This window comes from Dendrobium catenatum, unplaced genomic scaffold (genome assembly GCF_001605985.2).
Source record: "Dendrobium catenatum unplaced genomic scaffold, ASM160598v2 fragScaff_scaffold_1238, whole genome shotgun sequence".
Taxonomy (NCBI): domain Eukaryota; kingdom Viridiplantae; phylum Streptophyta; class Magnoliopsida; order Asparagales; family Orchidaceae; genus Dendrobium; species Dendrobium catenatum.
In genome coordinates this window covers 137,853-158,440 of record NW_021319700.1, presented here as the reverse complement: position 1 = coordinate 158,440, position 20,588 = coordinate 137,853, and the positions used below count along the sequence as shown (strand labels likewise).

At 34.5% G+C, this 20,588-nt stretch overlaps 2 protein-coding genes across 2 annotated transcripts; both read right to left on the bottom strand.

Annotated features, from left to right (window-relative positions):
* Positions 1-1,086: 1,086 nt before the first annotated feature.
* On the bottom strand, positions 1,087-4,764 carry LOC110098156 (U-box domain-containing protein 11). Its single transcript, XM_020824886.2, has 4 exons — positions 4,216-4,764; positions 3,339-3,455; positions 2,726-3,172; positions 1,087-2,160 (listed from the first exon to the last, which is right to left on the bottom strand). The coding sequence occupies exons 1-4, from the start codon at positions 4,540-4,542 to the stop codon at positions 1,087-1,089; spliced, it is 1,965 nt and encodes a 654-aa protein (XP_020680545.1). The 5' UTR covers positions 4,543-4,764.
* A 5,855-nt stretch (positions 4,765-10,619) lies between these two features.
* LOC110098164 (zinc finger protein CONSTANS-LIKE 16) lies at positions 10,620-14,076 on the bottom strand. Its single transcript, XM_020824898.1, has 2 exons — positions 13,128-14,076; positions 10,620-11,155 (listed from the first exon to the last, which is right to left on the bottom strand). The coding sequence occupies exons 1-2, from the start codon at positions 14,049-14,051 to the stop codon at positions 10,892-10,894; spliced, it is 1,188 nt and encodes a 395-aa protein (XP_020680557.1). The 5' UTR covers positions 14,052-14,076; the 3' UTR covers positions 10,620-10,891.
* Between the last annotated feature and the right edge of the window lie 6,512 nt (positions 14,077-20,588).

The window sequence follows — 20,588 nt, the reverse complement described above, 5'->3', positions numbered from 1 at the left end:
CAAGTGACGCCGGAATTCCGCCTGACCTCCAAGTAACGCCAGAATTCCGCCCAACCTCCAAGTTACGCCAGAGTTTCACCCTACTCCAAATGACGCCAGAGTTCTGCTCGAATACCATCTAACGCCGGAGTTCTCCTCGGTCGCCAACTGACGTCGGACTTCTACCCGACGCCAGACCTCCGCTCGTCGCCAAGTTTCTACCTGATGCCATCCTTCTGACCTTCATCGTCCGTCACCCGCCGACTACGGTCCTTCTGATTTACGTCACTCATCGACTACAGTCCTTCCGATCTCTGTCGCCCATCGACTATGGTCCTTCCGACTTACGTCGTTCGCCGACTACAGTCCTTTATACCAAATGAACACATCAATAGTAATTCTTTGTATTGTCATCATGTAATGTACTCTATAAGATGTATATCAAGCAAAGGCCTCCCCCCAAGGAAGGGACTCATTTGTAACCGACTGCAAATACTAATGTATTCATTCAAACTGGGCTAGGCCCAGTAGATTTTTCCCCCTTTTCAGGAGTTTTTCATGTAAAAATCTTGGTGTCTCATAAATGCCACACATCCTATCTATTTATTTGATTGCGTGCCGGATTTTCGTACAACGCTAAGACGATAAAGTTTATATTTCTCTACCGTCACGAATACTCCAAGACGCAATAATAATAATCAAAATCATTGAAAACTAAAATGAGAATTGAGTTATTTACAACAAATAAAATAAATCTCTAAACAAAATTGATATATGAAAAATCACTGAACAACATTCTCTCTCTTCCCTCTCTCTTCTTTGATAAGGCAAGACGCTGATATTTAGATTTTTCATTTAAAAAAATCAAATTATTACAATCTACCCATCTTAGAAAAATGTCATTCTTGATATTTTCCTTAAAGATTTGGGCACAAAATCAATACCAAAAAAAATTGTGAAAACCATGTGTATACTAATTTTATCAAAGAATGAAATAAATTGATAATACAACGCCATGAACTTACAATCAACTGTTATAGCAAAATAAAGAACAAGAATTGCAGTTACTCTTTCAATATACAAAAGACAAAAAAAAATAAAAAGGGGTCAGTGAATCTGCATCTTTCGCAGCTGTTCCAGAAGAGAAATAGCCTTGCGCTTTGCTCTCTCTGTGCCGCTCCTTGCAATCTCTGTAAGAGGAACAACTGCATCCAGCCTACCCATATAAGCAAGGTTCTTACTGTTGTTTTGGCAAATTCCAAGCAGTATCGCCACAGCATTCTCCTTATTGCGTTCTGTTCCAGTTCTTACACAATCGAGCAGAATTGGAATCGTATTCGCATTTGTTATAGCTTCCTTTCCCTCTTCATGGCTGACAAGAAGGGATAAAATGGTCAGTGCTTCATCCACCAAATGTCCAGTTTCAGAATCCTCAAGCATGAGAAGTAAAGGCCCAAGTATTCCATCTCTTATAGCTCTCGACTTGTTTCCTTGATAGATGCACAAATTGAACAAAGCAGTTGCAGCATCCTTCTTTCCTCTTGGGCGACCAGTCTCAAGCAATTTTATGAGTGCTTCCATAGCTCCAGGAGTAGAACCAATGGCTATCTTGTTCTCATTAATTAGAGATAAACTAAATAGTGCAGCTGCAGCGTTCTCTCTAGCTTCCATGTTTCCAAATTTGAGTACTTCAACAATTGGAATAACTGCTCCTGCAAGGATTATCTCTCCCTTGTTCTGATCATACATTGAGAGGTTGAGAAGGGATGTCACTGCATGCTCCTGAGACTTTTTGTCTTCTGAATGTAAGAGACTCACAAGAGCTGGAATTGCTCCAGCTTGAGATAGGATTATTCTGTTGTTCATGCTAGTTTTCGCAAGCAAGCGGATTTCGGCCACAGCCAACTTTTGATCATCCGGCGACCTACTTGCGAGTTTCGAAACTAAAGCCTCAATCAAAGAACTTTCTTTAGTACTCTCATCAAGTGAGCCATCACTTTTGGCCCTACTGATAGGTTGGGGAGGTTGTTCGATCATAAAATTAACCTCACACCACTGCATGATTAGGCTTCGCAGTATGTAGTTAGGAGTCAAAGTAAGGTTTTGGAGCTTCTGCTGAGTCTTAGGGCAGGTTCTGTTACCACAGTTAATCCACCTCTGAATAAAAGAGCGCTCATATGTCTGCAAATTCATGCATTAAGAGTCAAAAGTGGAAATTTGACTTTGGTAATAAATCTAGTAATAAAAGCATTCATGTGAAGCAAGATGGAAACTAGAGCTGGAAATTTTGCTTGAGATTTGCTCCAGTTTTGAGCCGAATCAAAATCAAGACAATAAATTTCAATGAGTGAGATTTTTTTTCCACTCCATTTCGAGTGAAACGATCAAAATGTGATTCAAGCTGCCATTTATCATACACATTTGTGCTTTCAACAAGTGATTTCAATTATTAACTTATAATCCTAATCATAAAGGGTAGAGATTTGAACCTCTCCTAGTGCACCTCCACATTATTTATGCTTTTTTTATTGAAGCTTGATTAATTAGAGCAATTGAACTCATTTCAGGTTGACTCGAAATAGACTCTTTCCAAGTCAAGCTGATTCAAACATTTTGATTTCAAGTCTAATTCAAACAAGCTAACTCATAAATTTCGAGTTCAGATTGAGTCAGACCGAATCAATAGGACCAGACACACCAACCTTAATGGAAATACAAAACTGACTGATTGAATACTAAAAAGTACCTGGCCCGTGGAAACAATAACAGGATCTCTCATGAGTTCTAGAGAAATTGGGCACAGGAAATCCTCCGGAATCACAGGAGAATCAGCATTGTTCTCGTCTGCTATGCTCCTTCCATATTCCATCAGCTTGTTCTCAACTTTTACATTACCAGTGAGGCCAACAACGCCAGATTTTTTAAGTCTTTCAATCAGATTGGGTAGCATTCTCTCTGCATGATACCTAGATTTACCATTGACTTTGGCAACAAGTATAACTATGTCTAAAAGATCCTGATCAATATTGCTATCAGTCTCATATTTTACTTCTTCCAACTTAAAATGAGATTGCCGTTTAAGAGCTTTGGAACTGGTAGAGGATAACAAGCTAAAAATTTCTTGAAATATGTTCAAATTCACAGTTCCAGCCTTTCTAGTTTCTCTTCGTAGTTGGGCACGCACCAATTCAACCTAGAGAAAAACCAGTATAAGAAGGCTTCATGAGCTTTAGACATTCTAATTTATAGTATAATAAAGATAAAATAAAATAAAATCATATTATGGCTTTGTTTGGAATGGCTTTCTTATTGCTTCTTAAAGCAGTAAGAAAGCCATCCCAAAGGCAGCATATATATACCTCCTCCTGGACTTCATCAGGTATTTTGAAATACTCATATGAAATGTTCCCTATAACCTTCTCCAGCTGCCATGCCACAAACTGGTATTGGATTGTTATATTGTTGCACTTTGATTCCTTAAAAAAGTAGTTTTTTAGGCTAATCAGTATAATTTCTAGGGGCAAATAACAACATATTATACATGCGCATCAGAAAAATCTGTTGTTTGAACATATTAGAATAGGATTCATTACAATGATGGATGATCTAATCCAGAATTCCAGGAGCCTCCATTGCACTAATCTTTTTGAAACTTACAAGAAAAAAGCAAAATTGTTCAATATCACCAAAAAAAAAGAAGACAAAAACATGGGAAGCACTAAAATTTCTCTGAGAAAGAAGCTCAAACATTCCATTATTTTTATCCTGTAACAAAAAAGAAGATATCTTTTTCAACTCAATGCATAAAAGTTCATCTAACAAAAAATCAGAGTCTCAGAAGCAACTCAAGAAGCAGGTAATCTGCATAAACGAAAACCCCAACAAGTTTAGCCTCAATCAAAACTTGTTGGGAAAAGTCGACGCTGATGTTTGAATAGGATTCATTATAATGCTGTAAATTCTTTAAAGATTTGAAATAATGATTATCTAATCAAGAATTACAAATTCCTCCATTACACTAATCATCGATATATACGAGAAAACAGCAGAATTGCTCAATATTAACAAAAAAAAAAAGATAAAAACAGAGCTTAATGATGGGAAGCGCAGAAATTCTTGGAGAAAGAAGCTCAAACATCTGACAATAAAGAACCAGATTCCCACAGGCAATTCAACAAACAAATAATCAGCACAAACAGAATCCACCCAACAAGTCGGAGGCCGATTTAAACTCACCGCAACGGAATTCTCGCCCAAAATCCTCCCTCTGTGAAGAATAAGGAACCTCCTTACTACCTGTAGCGCAACAACCATTTCTGAAATGCACGACCATTTCAACTTATCCGCCGGGGAAGACGACGAAGGTGCCTCGCCGCCATTCCGCCAGGCGAAGTCTCGAATTTCCTCGAGTAGGTGCACAAGAAGAGAGACCTTGCGTGCGAGGCGGAGGGATTCCCCAGCCATCGATCCCGCAGCGCCTGCGTCGGCGGCCATGGCAGCGAGCTCGTGCGCGAGAGCAAGAAGCGCGTCTGCAGTGCGCACGGCCACTGGAGCGAATGCCATGGGACTCGAGCTGGAGCTGCGAAGAGGAGAGGAGGATAGATAGAATACTAAAAAGAGAAGTTTTCCCGGAAGAAGGAAGTAGACGAAGAAGAGGTAGAAGGAGAAGGCAAGATTCTCAGCGAAGAGAGAGAGAGAGAGAGATCAGATAAACAAAGCTAAAAGATAAAGTTGGCTATCGAGCCTGCACGACTAGCTTTGAGGCGGCAGAACTTTCTTTGAAGGCCAGCTTCTAATCATAGGAAAACGGCCAAATTTTAAAAAGAGTATGCTATTTGTTAAAATTACTTTAAAGAATATATTTAAAAATAATTTAAAAAGGTTCAAAATAGTCAAATGTTTGATGCATTTTGAATACTTCAAATAATTTACACATTTTGAAATTTGAATATCCCATATCATTTTGCTTATTTAGTTTAAAGTAAACAAAATAATAGAAATGGGGAGAGAGATAGAAGCAGAATAAGAGAGAAATGAGGAGAGAGATGCCTGGAGTTATTATTATTTATATAATATTATATAAATATTCTTTTTAATATTAGTAATTTAATTTAGTAAATAATTTTGAAATATTAGAAACAATATTCTAATCATCATTGCTCAGCTATAATTCTCTGACTTTCGTCGCTCATTCATAGTCCTTTGACCACAATCGTCCAATTACAAGCATTCTAACCACTATTACTCAAACTGTGGAATAATTATTAGGTCCAGACACCTGACATAGCTCTAAATCCGGACGTCAATAATATGTTGCCACGTGCTCTTACTCTTTATCGCGCGGCCCGACGACCCGACCCAGACCGGAACCTGGTTTTGCTATGTTCGGGTATTGCTAGGTATTGCTCGGTATTGCTAGGTATTGTTCGGTATTGCTAGGTATTGCTTGACAATAACGAGAAATACCGCTTTGTCAAGACCAATACCTAGCAATATCGAGCAATACCTAGTAATACCGAGCAATACCTAGCAAAATCGGGGTATTGCTCGGTATTGCTGAGTATTGGTCTTGACAGATTGTTATTTCTCGTTATTGCCGAGCAATACTGAGAAATGCCGAGCAATACATAACAATACACCATTATGCACAAATCAGTCAATACATAGCAATATCGGGTCCGGGTCGTCGGGCCGCGCGGTAAGAGTAAGAGGTTTTCATGCAATGCCCAAACAACGAACGCTCTGACTCTACCACAGTGAATATTTTGGCACAAAATAAAATTATTTAATTACTATTTAAATGTATAATAACATTATAAATATATGATAAAAATTTTAAGAATTTATTTTATGAATTATAAAGCATACAAATAAAATATATTATAAAATTTAAAATTCAAGTACTTTTAATATTTAGAAGAGTAATTATTTTAGTCATAATCGAAATTCAAATATTCCATTAATAATCTTTTATTTCCTTCCATAAAAAATATCAACACTTTAAAAATGAGCTTTAGAATAGTGAAAATAATTATAGGCTAAAAAAGATATATAAGTTGATGTATTCTCAGGTAATTATCTTGATCAAGCACGAATCTCGAGACAAAATCTAATCAGAAACTTCAAAAAATAAAATCAAGAGCATTCGAACTCCGATTTCAGCGAGCTTATAGTCAAACTAAGCGTCTTGGAAATACGAACCCAACGACACCAATTTCAACCCAATCCGAGCCCAAATGGGTCTGAATCAAGGACCCGAAGCGCTGTTGAAAGGTTCAAACCGTAATTTGAGTTACCAAACGGTCTCCAATTTTAACGAGTTTAACTTAAATCGAGCGGCTCGACGAGACGAATCCAACGAGCCCAATATCACCAAATTCTGACATCATTAAGGCCTTCAAATGTCCAACGAATAGTGCATGATCAAAGGATTCAATATCGGCCGTACATTCAAACCACTCCCAATTCGCCCCTGATCTCACACCTATTTACGGGCTATGTCACTCCAGAAAAACTATAAATAGAGCCCTCATTCTTCACAAGGGGGAGGGAAGTCAAGAGAGAGAAGAAGAAGGGAAGAAGAAGAGAAAGGGGAAAAGAAGAATCCTCTCCTCCTCGACCATCGCCGGAGCTCTTCCCGCCACCTGAATACGCCGGAACTTTGCCGGATTTTCGGAAAACGACAGGATTCTGCAAAACTTTGTAAATTTTCTTCAAGTTGTAATCTGATCATCCCGATTTGTGGGACGAATCAGTTTCTTGTAATTTACAAAAACACTAGTGGAACTTTTCAGCTGGGCATGGCCCCGTGGTTTTTTCCCTCTTCTGGGTTTTCCACGTAAAAATCCTAGTGTTCATTTTCTTTTCTGTTTGTGTGCTGAATATTTGTGCAACGCTCGGACGTGAATTTCTAAACTCTACCGCCGCGTATATTCTAGCCCGCAACATAAGTAACAATAAATTAAAACAAATTCGGCTTTGACAACCAATTGCATAAATATATCAAAAATTATTTTTGATACTACTTTTATCTAATAAATTTAGCTTTACATCACTTACATCAAAATAAAATTTCAAGAGACTAATTGAAAAAGAATAATTATATCAAACATAAAATTTGATCAAAGAATAAACCAAATTGTTCAATCAAATCTCATTGGTTCACTTATTTATTGATCCAAACTCCTATTAGCCACAATTTCACTAATCTTCGTTGTGGACTAAGACACCGTTTAGGACAATATTTTTACTGCTTTTTAAAACAAGTTATAGTAAAATTTATCTTGAAAGCATCGAAAATACAATGACAAAAAACTATTCAAAATGAGAAAAATTATTATGTGCGGACTAAGGAGGCACCATGTCATGCAATGCACAGTGCATTGGGCGACGTGGCGCCTCCTCATTCTCCTCTAAACATGTTCGGCATTCGCTTACATCCTCTGACCGGACGTAGAGGAACGTCTGGTCGGAGGCCAAATCGCGTCAAAAAATGAGAAATACCGAGCAAATACCGAGCAATACCAAACAATAACGAGGAATACCATCACGTGAAGATCAATACCTAGTTATACCGAGATATACCGAGCAAAACAAAAGGTGTACCGAGTTTTTCCTAGAAAAAACTCGGTACAACTCGGTATTGCTCGGTATAGCTCGATATAACTCGGTATTGATCTTCACAGAGCGGTATTCCTCGTTATTATCAAATAATACCTAGTAATACCAAGCAAATACCGAATTTTTTGGCGGGATTTTACCTCCGACCCGACATTCCTCTACATCCTTACACCGGACCTAATAAAAGTTCCTCAAAATGAAGCCTATTTGAGAAGATTTTTTTATTGCTTTTTAAAACAATTTCTCAGTATAATTTTTTTCAAACTAAAATATGTTGTATTAAAAAGTTATTTTATAATACAATAAAAAAAACTGTCCCAAACGAAGACTAAATTCACAGTTGGACCGGTTCTGTCGGATTTCTAAACCTTGTTTACAACCATAATGGCTTTAAATAGAATACAATTTGGATCAACTAATTATTTTATCAATCAAAATTATTTGTCCACAAAATTATAATTGTTGTTTGGTCAATCAAGGCTGCATAAGAGATCTAATTATTTATGGACCAAAACTAATTTTTTTAATAAAAATATTTTTTGAATATTAATTGACCATTAGTTAGTAATAATTGAATACTAGTTTCAAGGAGTACAACTGTTTTTGGTGCAGTACTGAGTGTTGGACCCGGTCATCGAGTTTACAGATGTTTGCCACGTGGATGGCAGAGGTTGAACGAGAATCCGGCAGAACAGCGAACAGGAAATTAGATATAGGAAACTGTTACACGTGGAATTGAAATGAATTGTGAAAAATGATTGGTGGAAGTTCGGTGTTTCGTACGTATTGGAGGAATGGAAGGGCGGTGGGATTGCCGGCAGAAAGAAACTGCCATGTAGGCTGGGAATTTGCTGACGTGGTAACACGGACGGCGATTAATGCTGATGCCCCACCACGTAGATTATGATGCCAATTGGCAGGAGTTTTAACCAAGTCAATTAATTGGGAACTTCAAATTACAATAATGTTTTGTACTGTAATTTTTATAATGTTAGAGAAAATGTATATTATCGATTATAAATAAAATCTTTTTTTTTTTGTAATGGAGAATTAAGTGATATAATATAATAAATAAAAATTATATAGAATGAATTTCATGATAGAAGTTGGAAGTGAGTATCCACAAATGATCATTTGTTGTATGATTGGTAGTTCTCTATGGAGGAGAAGATATTATATCTTCGTGTTTATGTTGGAAGTCAGAGTTGGTGTCGATGGTATGCATTAGGTTATAGGTGATGACATGTGTCGATGTTAGTGGTGAAAAATTCAACGGGCAACAAATTTGTAATGATGGCATGCATTAATCTTAATGGCGTGCACAGATGTTATTGGTGGTGGCAAGAGACGAATTTAGTTAGCATCGGTGTAGTTCAGAAAATGTAGGTCGAGGATCATAGTCAAGTGACAACAATAAGTTGATCATATTCATGTGACAATGCTAAGAGGAAGTAGTAGTTAGGTGGTCGAAGGATCATAATTGATTGACTGTGATTAGGGGATTGTAGTCGAGTGATGTTGGTCGAATTATTATAATAGGTCAAAGATGTAGTTGGATGACAATGATGAGGAGATCATGGTCAGGCGAAGATGATTGGGTGGACACACGTAACCAAATGATCATGATCGAATGATCTTAATTGGGTGATAGTGGTTTGACGAAGATTGTCATGTGATAGTAGTTTGATGGTTGTACTAGGACATCAATGGCTCTACGATAGTGGCCAAACAACAGTAGTTTAAGGGCTATGGTCAGGTGACAGTGATATAATAATGCGAAATAACTATAATGATTAGATGGTGGTGGTGGTGTAATAATGGTTGCCCATGGCAGTGCTTAGGTGGTGGTCCAAAGGCAAAGCACCTTCCAATTTTAACTTGAGACCTAAGCTCTAGCTCTCGCTCTCACTTTTTCACGTTGAAAGTGGAGTCTTTTATAGATTTTTGTAGAGTGATATTTTGATAAATCTAGCCAAAATTATAAAATACTCCATCAAATATCTCCTATTAATTTTATTCACCGTAGATCATTCTTTGGATGTTTGAGTGCTCTAATGATGTGAATTAGAGTATCTTAGCCTCAGTGGATTCATTTCACTAAGACACTTGATTTAATAATAAACATGTAAGAATTTGTGACTATTTGCTCCTCGAAATAATATTATGATATTTTAAACTATATTTAAGTGGATTTAGGCTGATTTGGAGTCAAATCGGGTCAATTTTGGTGTTGATAGATTTGCCTTATCGAGATATTTAGTTAGACTATAAATATAATAGCCCGTATTTTGACCCAAATAATATTTTATTTAGTGATTATAAGAATTTTCTTTAATATGATCAAGATGATGATCAATATAATTTTTTCTTTAACTATCAATTATTTCTTGATATATTAAAGAATGGCCTTTCTTCATATTTTGTAAGGTAACAATACAAAAAACATATAAACAATCAGAAGATGTTCAGAATTTCTTGAATATAGTGTTTTAAGGAAAGTGTCCCTAGCAAAAGTTGTTCATACCAATATATTGTGATTTTATTAGGTTAAGTCACAACTAATAAATTAGACTTTCGCATTATTTTTTTAAGATTTATTGCAGCGGTTTAAACACCTACTAATTTATTTGTAGTGATTTAGGAACCACTATAGATCCGCTATCGGGCTGATCCACGAAAGAGAAGGAAAGAGGAAGAGTGAAGTGGAATGAAGGCGGGGTCTCAACCGTGATAATATTGAGAAATTAGGCTTGCGCATAGCAAATTTTTTTTTTCAACGTTAAAACCAATGCTATAAAGTTGTGATTAAAATAAATTTTAATTGTTGTGATTTAAACTAATATAAAAAAGATTTTTTTTTTAAAACCGCTGCTATAAAATACTGCAGAAATCATAGTTTTTTGTTGTGAGTTATATTTCATTTTGATTTTTTTCAAACGAAAAAAATACTAACTTTAGTTAGCATTAAATAATTTTTCTTCCACCTTCCTCTATCTAAGCTTCTTAAATAGATCTCAAAGTAGAACTCTACAATGCACACCAGTGATCTTTATTTCTTCCAAAACTTATTACAGTCAAAATAAACAAAAGAAATTTACAAAAATAAACAAAAATTAAAGTTCCTCACGCATACAGCCGCTTAGCCGCATGTCCATAGTTATTTCCAGTGCGCAAAAAGAGAGAGAGAGAAAAAAAAACCCCATTAAACTGCACAAAAAAGAGCCTCCAGCCTCGAGATCAAGATTCAGCAAGTTTCAGTCAACTTCGCCTCCAAAGCTCTCACCTTTTTCAATCAGTAGGCAAGAGCGGCGGCTCCTCCGGTGCTTCCGCTGCCTCCGGCGGCGGAGGTAGCCGGAAAAGACGCCCTTTTGACGAATCGGCCCTTCATCCTAGGCCTTTTCTCAGCGTTGAGCTTCCTTACCTCGTATCTTATTTTCTTGGAGAAGAGTCTTGTTCTTCTTTTCTCTCTGTATCTTGTTACTCTTGCTTCTCTTCCGACATCCAGAGCTTGAATTCCTCCTCCTACAAATTCTCCTCCTACTCCTCCCCACATTCCCTGCAAAAAACAGTAAGTAAATATATTAATAAATAGGGCAAATACAATAATTTTTTTAATCAAATATCCTTTTAAGTAGATTTTTAAAGACTATTGTGAGCATCATCATAAATTTTTTCTCTTCTGAAAAATTTGAAAAATAATTCTCCTGCAACTATTATGCTAAAATATATAAGATTATAAAATTAAATTTTCTTTTTTAAAATAACAAGCAATTAGTAGCCAAATAAAAATATGATTTTTATATCAAAATTTGTAATTCCAAATTTTCAATAAGAAACATTCTCATTAATTTTCGTAGTTAAATATAACATATGTATTTTTAACAAATTATAGGATATTTTCAATAGATTGAAAGCTTAATATCTTCTTCACAAGACAATAATATACTTATATATTTTAGTACAAATATCCTAAGTAAATTTCTTCAAGTTCTACAAGCTGACACAATGCCACAACCCACTATTATCACAAATTATGAAGAATTCTTTGAATATAGGAGAAACTATTTGAAGAACGAAGCTCATTTTTCTCTCATAAGTTAGAGCATTTGTATTTTAGCCCATATAATTTTGTATTATTATGTAAAATTATTTTAATAGAGATTTAACATTTAAAGATGCAAAGTGTTACAAACCATTTCGCAATGAACCATAAAATAAACCTAACCAATAATTTTTCCTCCAACGGTCCCATACTTGATTCACATGGAACCCTAACTAAGCTCATTTCACTCAAAAGAGTTACTAATATTTGAGTCACTACATGAAAATCTTGGTATACCCGCAGAAAATATTTTGCAAAGAACAAGGTTTCGCATTTTATCGTCGGCTACATTTTCGTCAGAAATACACATTTTCCAACGGAACTTTACGATTTCCAGCAAATTTGGACCGTCAATATCACACGATTTTCCTATAGTGAGCTATACTCCATTTTATATGTATGTAAGTATTTATAATTCAGTGAATTTCTAACAATTTCATGATTTTTTTAAAATTATTAATTAGCAATAAAAAACACAAGGGGCAAATTCAAAACTATAATATTTGTGTAATCCAACATAATTATCCAAATTCTAATGTAATAAAAACTATTAATGAATTAACATACTTATTTTGTGGGGATTTTTTTTTTTGATGCAATAATGAAGAATTCTTTGAATATAGGAGAAACTATTTGAAGAACAAAGCTCATATTTCTCTCATAAGTTAGAGCATTTGTATTTTAGCCCATATAATTTTGTATTATTATGTAAAATTATTGTAATAGAGATTTAACATTTAAAGATGTAAAGTAATACAAACCAATTCACAATTGAACCATAAAATAAACCTAACCAATAATTTTTCCTCCAATTGTCTCATACTTGATTCACATGGAACCCTAGCTAACTAAGCTCATTTCACCCAAAAGAATTACTAGGATTTGAGCCACTACATGAAAAACTTGGAATACCCGCGGAAAATATTTCGCAAGAACAAGGTTTTCGAAGCGCGTTTTATCGTCGACTACATTTTCGTCAGAAATACATATTTTCCGACAGAATTTTACGATTTCCAACGAATTTGGACCTATGATATCACACTATTTTCCTGTAGTGATCTATACTCCATTTTATGTGTATGTAAATATTTATAATTCTGAGATTTTCTAACAATTTCATGAAGTTCTTTTAAAAAATTATTAATTAACAATAAAAAACACAAGGGGCAAATTCAAAACTATAATTATATGTGTAATCCAACATAATTATCCAAATTCTAATGTAATAAAAACTATTAATGAATTAACATACTTATTTTGTGGGGATTTTTTTTTTTGATGCAATACATAATTATATGATATCATTTAGCTTTCTTTCTATTTCTGTTCAGTGTCTCAGATTCTTTTTTTTTTTGAGCTTACCCAAATTTTAAATTCTGCATGTTTCATTAATTCACAATCAATTTACTTATGTATGATTTCTTACCAAACAGTCAAGCCAGCAATCGTCAGCGCCCAGCCGCGGCCGCTCTCCGGTCATCCATGGCGTACTTCCGGTCAACAGCCAAGCCGACTTCACCGCTTCATAATCCAGCTTCAAACCCATCCCTTTACTCACTTCCTTCTCTTCCGCCACCGCAGCCGCCTCCACTGTGGCTGCCTCCTCCTTCATCTCCGACGATCCACATCCAAAATCCAATTCCAACGTCTCTCTTGACAAATCTACTTCCATCTCAAAACTCAGTCCTTCTCCTTTCCCAGCCTCCTCCTCCATCTCCCCCTTCACATCCACCTCCATTCTTGCTCCTCCACCACCGCCACTGCCTCCGCTGCCGCTGCTGCTCTCACCCAATCCCAACTCCTCCATGCAAAACGCCTCTCCGCCGTCCAGCCCCCGTCCGAGCAAACTCTCCATATTTGCTGCAAATTCCGCCAGCTCGATCTCCGTCGGCGCAAACTCTGCCCCAACCCCTGCTGCCGATGCTGCGGCAGCCTCCTCCTGCGGCTGTGACCGCGGCGCCGTATCGCCAAAGGAAAGCACTGGATCTAATACCGGTACCCGATAAAGGAGCTGCTCCTCCTCCTCTTCATCTTCCACCGAGCTCTCAAGCTCAGGGACCACTGGCTTTTGATGTGAACGAGGCGTCCGAGCCTTGCGTTTGAAGCCGTAATGCCATGCCGGAGCTGCGGCTTTAGCAGTGGTAGCGGAGGAGGATCTGAGGCGAAGACGGTGGTGGCGGCGCGCGAGGGGGTTAGCAGAGTGGATGAGTGAGTCGCAGGGTTGGCAGAGGAAGGCATCGTCTGCCGCGCAGTACCACCGGGCGCGGCGGCGGATACAGCTATCGCACGCTCGGGCCGTTTTACCGCCGACGGCCGCCGCCGGCCGTGATTTGTCGGAGTAGTGGCTCATTCTTAATGGAAAAAAAAGATCTGATTTTTAAAAAATATTAATATTTTTTTTTGTAAATTTATATAATTTTATTTTATTTAAACGCAATTTTAAAATCATTTTATGAACTAAATGGCCTATTTTTCGATTCAAAGACTGGAGTTTTGGTGGGGCCCACGAGTGAGCTTTTTGGGATAGGTTAGTTGCGCTTTTGGAAGGGTGGGTCCGGGTTGAGTGCCTTATCTTGAATTTCATTGGTCGGAGGGAGAGGTTAATCTGTTGGGGAAGAAGCTGATTGGATGGGAAAAGAAGAGCTGGGATTTCGGGTGGGGCCCAGAAGTGAAAAGGGCACGAGAAGATGGGCTCTGCGTCGACGTCGAGTGGGACCCGATATTTCTTTCTTAGCTCTTGTTTTCAACCTACGTAGTGAAGTTGATAACTAGATGATACAGTTATTGTCATTTAAATGGTGTGATTTAATTTAAATGATTGGGAATAAATTGAAGGAAAAAGGAGCTTAGTCAAGCAATTAAAACTATTAATTTTCCTATTTTGTTAATTGGTTAGGTTAATTATAGTTTTGATTGATAATAATAGATGATTCATTAAATTATTTATAAAAATTTAGCTTGACCATAACTAAAATAACTACGCAACAGCAGCTCATTTTGATATGTTGGTTGGAAGCTTTGGCTACTGCTAATCAAGAAGTTTTGAATTCGAGTCTTGCGTAGGTGGTGTGTGTGTGAGTATCTTAAATGACCTAAATATTTCCCAAAAAATAATTAACATAAGTTCTGTTAATCCAAGTATCTATAAGTAGAGTTGATAGAAGGAGATCTATTAGAACAAAAGTTAATATCAGCATAAAGAAATCTATTGATCAAAACACCAGTGTATATCCATATTAAATACTCAAAAAATCATATACATCAGTTATGAGTCATACATTATAACATACTAACCATCAACTCATCACTACAAAAGAATATCAAAGAAAATAAAAAGACAAAATAACAGTACAACCTAAGGAATCTTATATCTGATCAATCTCACACTCTCGATCATCTTTCGTGATATGAAATCATTTAAACCACATATATTAAGCTTATGAAGTCCAACAGGTTATCAAAATCTTACAATTAAACTCAAAGTACAAAAAAAAAATATATTATGCATGAAATCTTATAATGGAAGTTAATATGATCATGAATCTGCACTAAAATAGTAAAACACATGCGGTAACAGTGAATCTTATGAATCAGTAAACCAATAATGTATAGAAGCCAGTAAGATAATGTAGTATTGTAGCATTATTATCCAAATAAGGAATTCATTAAACTAATAAAGTGGAAGAACTCAAGAAAATTGTCAAAATTCATAGCAATGCAATACAATACTATCTAATCCAAATAAGGAATTCATTAAACTAATAAAGCAAAAGAACTCAAGAAAAATGTCAAAATTCATAGCAATACAATACAATACTATACAATACTCGTATAAGAGTGTACACGTGATCTTCAGTTATCTTAGTATTAATATCAATTAGTAGCTTATATGATATGCTCAATAATAGAAATTACGTGCTAAATAATAATAAATTAATACAATATTAGTAGATATGTGACACCTGAATGTTCAACTTTTGGACTGACCTTTTTTGACCGGACTGAAAAAAGACGCAAGAAGAAGATTTAGGGAGGAAGAAGAGGAATTTTTAGTCTCTTCAGATCTTTTTCAGCCATCGACCCAGTTCAAAAAATTGTTCGGATCGAGCTAGATCATATAATGCATATCTCAATTTTAAAAAATACGAAATTTTATAAAAAATTTCAATTAAATTTACATTTTCATTAATGAAAAACGTGCATAACTTTGCATAAGAAAAACTTTTGTCACGTTACTTTTTATATGTTATAGAGAAAATAATTATGAACATGCATTTTTCTAAAAATTGTTTAATAAAAGAATACTTAGAAATTTAGATCAGTTGTGTGGCCTGCAGAGCTACTATAGCTCACTATGGTTTGTTTGTGATTTTCAGGACATGAAAAAGGGAAGAAGAATGATGATTAGCAGTTTAAGATCAAATCTGAGTTAATAGGTAGTCATAGCTAGTTAAATTTTTAATTATGTAACTCTTACCTGTAGCCATGTACTGTAGTGTAAATATTTATTTTGATGAAATGAAAGAAACTTTATTAATGAGGATATTTTTTGTATTTGAATGTTTTAGTAGCTTTGTATTCTATAGTTTTATTTGACATGAAATTGTATGCGAATCTGTAACATTTCAAAATAAGATCTTGGGATTTTCTTGTCACAACTCAACATGATAGGTTCGATTCGGATTAGGTTAGGGTGTGATAATACCAGCAATAATAGTATACTAAATCATTAACAAAATATCCATAATAATGAAATGGTGTTCTGAATTATATCTAAATTAACAATCATACTTAACAAGTAAGAAGTTTCAGCTTGAATTATATTTTTTTAGTAATATGTAAATTTGTAAGCATTGACTCAGTAAACAAAGTCGTTACTCTTATCCATCGACACAATAATTAACTCATTATAACACTCAATTAGTGAATCAAATGAATCAATAAAGGACAACACTAAGTCAAAATTAATCCCTTAATTAAAAAAAAAAGGACAACACCAAATCATAGTATTTAAAGGAAATATCATCGACCCACCATTTTGTATATACATAAATTAGTCTCCAGCCAATGTTAGTAAATAACCGACCTTTATTTGTCTTCAAACATATTATTACTATAATATTATAAAAGTAATAATAATCAACTATCACCAAATCACATGCCCAAATTAATTCACAATGTTTGCATTAATAATATAATCAAATTAAAACGCCAAAATAACTATTCTGTATAATTTTTAAAAAATGTAATAACTATAATTTTAAGTGGTGAAATTATAAAATCAGTTAGTCGAAATATCCAGAACAATTAGTACTACAATATACAAAAGTTATGCAGTAGAAGTTCACTAAATTAAAAGAAAAAAAACACACACACAAGAAAATCAATTTGTGGAAAATCAAATGATCGAAATCAAAATATTAAAAAAATAAAAATAGGATATAAGTCACTTATATCTATTTGAGCAATTTTCGTAAAAGAGGCGGAACAATCCGGCTGCTAAAATCTGATTTATGTTTCCCCTCTCCTTCCTATGTTTTTCCTTCTTGGGCAAGCTCGAAGCCGAGCGAGTGAGAGGGTGAGGTGAGTGAAGAGAAATCTATATTTATTAATTTTTTAGAAGATGCATTAAAATTCTTTCATATGGCATAGAGTTTAATGAGATTGGTGCTACCCAAAATATAAAATAGATAAATGAAATAAATTAGTCTAGCCTAATGAGATGTTTCAAAATAGAGCATTGATAATCTTATCAATCTGATAAATGGTAAACACAATTTATTTAACGTGAAAAAATCAAATTATTTTTTAACTCAATAGTAATTTTTTTTTTCTAAATATGGCATGCATTACAATATTCCAAGTAATTATTATAAAATCTTAGATTTGAATTTGCAAGTAAGGAACTTAGAATAATGTTGAAACTATCTTTGCTCAATTTTTATATGATATTTGCGAACTTGCTTGTCTATTGACTATTTGACTGTTGTTTGATAGCTACTGTATTCAAGTTAGTTTCCTCTTAATTAAGCATTTAGCCTTCATTTGATAGAGGGAATTTAAGCTGAAATATATGAAATGAATGACAAGATATTCAAAATATTCTAAAATTAAGATGTTATTTTATTTCCTTCACTTATGTAAATCCAAACAAAGCAAAGTTTTGTTTGATTCAACCTTTTTCTTGTCTAATTTTTAGAAATAGATTCAATTTATATAAAAAGTATGCTAAAAAATCACCAATTTATTTAAACAAATTCTTCATATTTGATCAACATATAAGTGATTTATATATCACCTTATTTTTTAAAATATTATTTCCTATAACATAGTAAAAACATAAAAATAATAAAATTATACCAAATGAAGACTTAGAAGACTCATAACATTTCTAAAAGTTATTCATCGTATTATTGAAGAAAAGTTGTAGTGACAGAGACAATTTTTTATCTTAACTTTGTACATAAATTTAGCATACTTTTTGGAAAGATAAAATAATACATGAGACACCAACGTTTTTATGTGAAAACTCAGAAAGGGAAAAGATTGCGGCATCTGGATTAGTTGAAATAGTCTACTATATATTTGACCTTATTGAAGTCTGATTTTCCCCATAGCTGAAAAAGACATGATTACAAATTTTAGAGTAAATGCTTGGTCTCTTGTAGTTGTAGCGGAAGTTGATAAAAAATAGTGGAGGGTGATAATAGTGATTAGATGATGTCCGTTAAACGTCAATAATATGAGAGATCGTAGCTGAGAGACAACAATCAAACGATAATGATTGGACGAGAATGGTCAGGCACAATGACCGAAAGATTACAGTCAAGTGATAGGTAGTCAAAAGAGCAAATGGGAGATTATTATTAGACAATATCAATCGTACTATGACAATGGTTGTCTTTTTTTTTGAAATTATTATTATACTTTTCCGTTTTTTATTTTCACTCTTTGTATTTCAACATAATTTGCCTATCTCCCAGTAATACATGCAACAAATTCTTCCACTTGATGAGACCCGATTGACACTAATAACCCATTTATTATATAATAATTATACACATATTTTTGTGATTTATTTGTATTTACTAAAATTCATTCATTTTCCATGTACTAATATAGTATATGGATATAAATTATTTGCATTTATCATATAAGAAAATTATAAGTTAATAGATACACAATCATAACATTAAAACTACAAATTACAGCAACTAAAAATATGAAGCAAGTTTAGTGAATACCTTCTCTTTTGAACTTGAATATGAATCTTTAATAACACTTCTCGTAAACATATATGAAGGAAAAAATTTGAATAAATTATTGGAAGAACACTAACTATCCCAAGTTCCAACCTTAGGTTTTTCATTACAGAAAATCATTTGAAGAATGAAAACAAGAAAACCTAAGGTTGCATGGATAGAAATTCTTCAAAAATATTTACAAAGAACAAATAGAACACCACAAGATATATTCAACATGCTTCAAAGATTTAATAAGAACACCATAAAATTTTGGAAAACAAAATTTTGACTTGTTTTATGAGCTTTTATTTAATAAGACAGCTTTAGTAGTTGAATTTGTCTATGAAAAATATTATATTTTTTTAGAAGTTGATTCAATTGATTATATATAAATTTATATCAATGTTAATATCTAAAGAAAAAAAATCAATCATTAAGTTTTTTTTATTCCTGATCAACCTCATACAATATTTTGAAGAAATTATGTTTCAACCATCCAAGCAAACACAACTGGTAGATAATCGGTATTCGATAGATATGCCTTTTCATTTTGTTGAAAGGAAAAAAACTCAGCTAAAAAAATTAAAAATTGATGACATAAAGGAGAAATTACTTAACAATATACCTATCAGGAGGCTCCATGAAAATAACTAATGCTTGAGCATAGAAAGAACACCTCTAAATAAACCAAGAAAACTTTTCCTCTCCTACTCGAGCACATGAAAAACTTCAGCAAAAACAAAAATGAGGAGTGAAGAGCAATTGGTAGAACACCTAACGGACATAACTAGAGTAACTAGCAACTCGAACACTAGAGGAATGAAGTTAAGAATCCATGCCCTATATGCTCACGAATGGATGCTGCATTCTACCTCATGAATGAACCAAGGAAAGATGTAGACCAACTCTTCATTTCGTTGAATATAGCAATTATTTACTCTGGTTCATTTTTCATCCAGTCTGACTTTCCCGCTCAGTGGTCAGCCACTCGCTTAGTTCTCCGCTGACCAAATTCACAAATTCATAATCGGCCACCTTTTAATTGATCCACTCGACAAGTGCTCGAGCCGGATAGGTCATGACTCAAACTCGAGCTCAATAATACACCGAGCTTGAATTTTTGCTTGAGCTCGAGCTCGATACTTGTAAGCTTGACTGATGAGCTTGTTAACTAGTCGAGCTTAACTTAGTTACACCCCTACTCCCTATTGCTATATATTCTGATTCAGTTATAGTGAGAGCTATTGAGTTTTATTTTCTATTAGACCATGAAACTAAGAACTGTCCTATGAATTGGTAGGTTCAAAAAGTGTTTTTTTTTTCTATCTACCCTATATCCTACAAAATTAGAATATGAATATCCTATTATTTCAAAAGAAGTGTTGCGTTTAGGAAACCAAATTCTTAGGTTTGGAGTGCCTAGTAAGTATCTAACAATTTCCTTAATAATAGTCATATGGGATTCTTTTGGATCAGCTTGAAATCTAGCACAAAGGCAAATACCAAACATAATATCTGGTCTGCTAGCAGTTAAGTAAAGAAGTGATCCAATTATTCCCTTTTTTTATCTACTAATTTTTCATTTAGGTCTTTGTCTAATTGAACAGTGAAGCTCATAGGAGTGTTATTAGCCTTAGCATTAT